The sequence below is a fragment of the Sinocyclocheilus rhinocerous genome, unplaced genomic scaffold (genome assembly GCF_001515625.1).
Source record: "Sinocyclocheilus rhinocerous isolate Xijiao unplaced genomic scaffold, SAMN03320098_v1.1 scaffold358, whole genome shotgun sequence".
Taxonomy (NCBI): domain Eukaryota; kingdom Metazoa; phylum Chordata; class Actinopteri; order Cypriniformes; family Cyprinidae; genus Sinocyclocheilus; species Sinocyclocheilus rhinocerous.
In genome coordinates this window covers 985,679-990,087 of record NW_015650700.1, presented here as the reverse complement: position 1 = coordinate 990,087, position 4,409 = coordinate 985,679, and the positions used below count along the sequence as shown (strand labels likewise).

Genomic DNA, 4,409 nt, shown 5'->3' with positions numbered 1-4,409 from the left:
GCAGATAAATAATCGTAATGACACCACACAATATAGGATTTTTTTGGACAAAAAAATCGTTTGCGACAATGAGGCCATCCCCGATCGTTCGGGGATGCAAATCGGGCTTAAAATGGGCCTTAAAATCGTCTAGTGTGCCTGTATAAGGAGGAGCTGGGGATGGAGGAGGGTAAGCGCATGTCTGTGACAGACTAAGGCAAGTGTGAGTACGGATGAATTTATATATCATATGAAGACACATTCAGATGAATGGAGAGTGAAGAATATCCAGATGTGATGAAGATGCTTGATGTAGGGAGGGCTGATCTCGACTGAATTGTTCTGAAGCCACTTCCAAATCAAGCCGCTTATACTGGTCGATCAGATAAACTGCAGCACTTCCTCAATCAGCTGTCCTCCAACCATCAGTGGAACATTGGTCTGTGCACCTCCAACTCTCATGGACCAGTCTTTGTCAAGGCCCTACTGATTCTCTGTCCAATCTTAACTTTTGTCTCAGCACAGCAGAGAAAGCATATTTCAATTATAATTAGGAATTCTGTTCTCTGGTAAGGCGATTGGTGAGGATATTAATACAAAACTGATGTACAACAGACAAAATTTTGAATAGTCCATGAGAGGAAAGAATGATGCTCAATTATTATCCCCCCAACAAAATAGAGTATAACGGTTAGCTTACATGAAGATCGTTGTCTCCTTAACTGCAGGCTATTGGCAATACCCAAAAACCTGAGCAACAAGTATGTTTCCAATAATACACAAAAAGCAGCATAGCCAAACAACGAGAACAATGATAAAACAGTATATGTTCCAATAATGACTAACAACGTAACAAGCACGTTGCCAATAACCTGTTAACTTTTAAGTATGAGCATAAAAGGAAAACTTAGCTTAGCTTATGAAGACACATTCAGATGAATGGAGAGTGAAGAATATCCAGATGTGATGAAGATGCTTGATCTTACTGACGTCACACTCCTTCATGTAGGGAGGGCTGATCTCGACTGAATTGTTCTGAAGCCACTTCGTTATATTCAGTTCACAGAATTATGACGCAGTTATAATGTAGCTGTATGTGTCCAAACAGCGGAGATCTGCCAGAGATCTTTGTGCGTTCTTTGTTTCTGTTTATTTCCTGGTTAACATTTACCAAATGGCAAACAATCTATATACATTGTTACAAACAATGTCATTCTCATTCTCATTTGAACGATCACATGGAATTTTTATATTAAATATAATCAAATATAACAATGCCACTACATACATCTGAAACTCATGATAGCATAAACTCTCACTGCAAAAGAGAAAAAAATAAAATAAAATTTTTGTTAGACATAAGTCAGAAAGTTACTTAATGTTGGTCAGTATATATAAATGTGTGTGTGTGTGTGTGTGTGTGCAATTTAATTTCACCATAAAAAAGCTGAACTAGCTATGAAAGTATTATTTTCACTTAAAAAAAAAATGGTAGTCTGTTTAAATTAGTTTACTTACTATAAAGAAAGACAGCTTTGAAAGACCTTGATGTTTATTCTGATGTTTTTACAATTCTATTTCAAATACAATTACAAATTTAACTTTTTTTCAGTGTATTTATAGCCCTTAAAGCATGCCACAGCACAAATGACTTACAGTAGCTCAGATTTAATTTGCTTGTGGGGTATTATAGCTAGTTGCTCTTGCAAAAGTGGATACAGAAGCAGACAATGCTAATCACACTTAAATAGATTACTTCTCCCATGATGCACTCAGAGCAGATTCAGCTGAGCAGCAGTCAGATCAGATACACACAGAGGAAATGTATTCATGCTGCATTACTGTTCTCTAGAGATGTATAGTACAACTATATATGTCCTTATGCTAAACAACTCAGCCTTTTTAATGTCACTGTGTCATATGGCGTATTGATATGGATATAGATCACACACCACTGATGTTGTGCTTTTAAGATAATCAGTCAGTAGACTGCACTTCTATTAGTGAACTGTAATAAGCATTGGTCTGTTCCAGAGTCTTCAAGGGCAAACAACGTCCCGTCAGGCTGCGGTGGATTCGCTGAGAAAAACAGCTGATGCTTTGATCAGCGCAGAGGGAGACCTGCTGTCCCATCCAGAGGAGATTCAGGAGACAGTGGGTGAGTCAAAATCACTCTCACAAAAACATGCCTGGGTCACATTTCACACCAGAAGCATAGGACTTCTGAAAAAAAAAGCCTATTTTAGGATAAAAATAAATGATAAATTAAACACAGTATAAGGCCGGTTTCACACCGCAAGCGTGAGCGGCACATATTCTTTTGGCGTGCATGTTAACAAATGAGTGCACTCACACCGGGAGCAGGAGCAACAAGTGAGCATCAAGCAGGAGTGTCGCGTGAGCAGCGGTGAAGTGATGCTTGATTGACACACTTTTGATGGACAAAATAAATATGATTTCACACAAAAAGTGATAAAAATGCGCAGAATAAACAAGTTTATAAATGACCAACTTCTAAAAACAAGAACACTAGTTGTCTTTGTAAAGAAATATGTAGCTTTGGAGCCGCTGCTGTGACGCTGTACAAACGCTTCCAGTGTGAATACTCTCACGAGTCTGCAGTTACGCTGACATGAAGCTGACGCGAAGCTCAAGCTTACGGTGTGAAACAGGCATAACACATACTACGATTTTGGGAAGAAAAACTTGAATACGTTTCTGTTTGTAGATGACATCATAGAGAGATACGACAACCTGTCGAAGTCAGTGAGTGACCGCAATGAGAAGCTGCAGGTGACTCTGACGCGCTCCCTGAGTGTGCAGGACGGCCTGGATGAGATGATGTCCTGGATGGAGAAGGTGGAAGAGAGCGTGAAGGAGACGGCAAAAGTGCCGCTGGACTCCAGCTCTATTGCAGATGCTCTTAGCAAGGAGGCAGTATGTGACCTTTGACCTGTCATCCAAAGAAAGCTAATATGCAACCACATAGTATAAGCATACCAGACAAAACTGTGTAATTAAAGGGATAGTCCACCCAAAAATGAAGATACCGCCTCGTGTTGTTCCAAACCTGTTTGGAACCTGAACATAAAACGATTTTGTGAAGAGTGTTGGTAACCAAACTATTTTGGATCCCATTCAGTTCCATTGTATCCCTTTAAAAAAGAACTTAAAGACAACCTGTATTCAAAACTGTCCCTGTTCATTAAAAAAAATATTGAACTCAATATTTCATTTGAACAAAAAAGGTTTACGTCCATTTCTTTCAGGCTCTGGAGCAGGACATGTCCAGCAGGCAGAGCAGCATCTTGGCCATGAAGGCAAAGGTGAAGAAGTTTGTGGAGAGCGCTGAGCCGGCCGCTGCCGTCCTCCTGCAGGCTAAGATGGAGGGCTTGTCCCAGCGGTTTACTGACGCCTCTGAGCGGCACAAGCAGAAGGTGGCTCAGATGGAGGAGCTCAGAGACAAGGTGGAGCAGTTTGAGAAGACATTTGAGAAGGTGCAGCAGTTTGTACTGAAGAGCTCACAGGCTCTCTCCGAGACAGACGGGCCAGGAAAGAACGTCGCTGAGCTCTCCCAGCTCATCCAGGTATGCTGCTCACTCACTAAACGTGACTGCACTGTTCCTAAACCCAGTGAACTACATATTTTGATTGGAGTTTTATGGCTTTGGTTCATGTCAATTAGCTTTGAGGTCAAAATCTATACTGAATGCCCTATGTGTCCTCCAAAAAGCTGACAAAATTGGCCTGTAGTGGATATAAACACTAAGAAGTACAGACTTTCTCTTCTAAGAATACAGACTAAAGATACTGGTGACTCACCTTAAAGGGTTAGTTCACCCAAAATGAAAATTCTGTCATTAATTACTCACCCTCGTGTTGTTCGAAACCCGTAAGACCTTCGTTCATCTTCGGAACACAATTTAAGATATTTTTGATGAAATATGAGGGCTCTCTGACCCTCCCATAGACAGCAAGGTAACTACCACGTTCAAGGTCCAGAAAAGTACCAAGATGATCGACAAAGTAGTACGTGTGACATCAGTGGTTCAACTGTAAAGTTACTGATCCAGATCCGGGTCAGCGCCGCCACACGCTCGCGTCACGATACTGTCGTGAACGCGCGTCCACAAGTGACGCAATAGTGACGTTTTTGTTTTCTTTGCGCAAAAAAAGTATTCTCGTAGCTTCGTAAAAGTAGTACGTGTGACATCAGTGGTTCAACTGTAAAGTTACTGACCCAGATCCGGGTCAGCGCCGCCACACGCTCGCGTCATGATACTGTCGTGAACGCGCGTCCACAAGTGACGCAATAGTGACAAAAATGTGGAATAAAGTCGTTATTTGTGTTTTCTTTGTGCAAAAAAGATCATCTTGGTAAGTTTCTGGACCTTGAACGTGGTAGTTACCTTGCTGTCTATGGGAGAGTC

At 41.2% G+C, this 4,409-nt stretch overlaps 1 protein-coding gene across 1 annotated transcript in view; it reads left to right on the top strand.

Moving 5' to 3' along the window:
- LOC107712326 (dystonin-like) overlaps nucleotides 1–4,409 on the top strand; it is a 120,240-nt gene that overhangs the window by 63,019 nt on the left and 52,812 nt on the right. Inside the window, exons 46-49 of the mRNA XM_016517550.1 lie at nucleotides 2,014–2,137; nucleotides 2,708–2,916; nucleotides 3,249–3,566; nucleotides 4,348–4,356. Coding sequence (XP_016373036.1) covers nucleotides 2,014–2,137; nucleotides 2,708–2,916; nucleotides 3,249–3,566; nucleotides 4,348–4,356 — 660 coding nt within the window. The remainder of the gene's footprint in view (nucleotides 1–2,013; nucleotides 2,138–2,707; nucleotides 2,917–3,248; nucleotides 3,567–4,347; nucleotides 4,357–4,409) is intronic.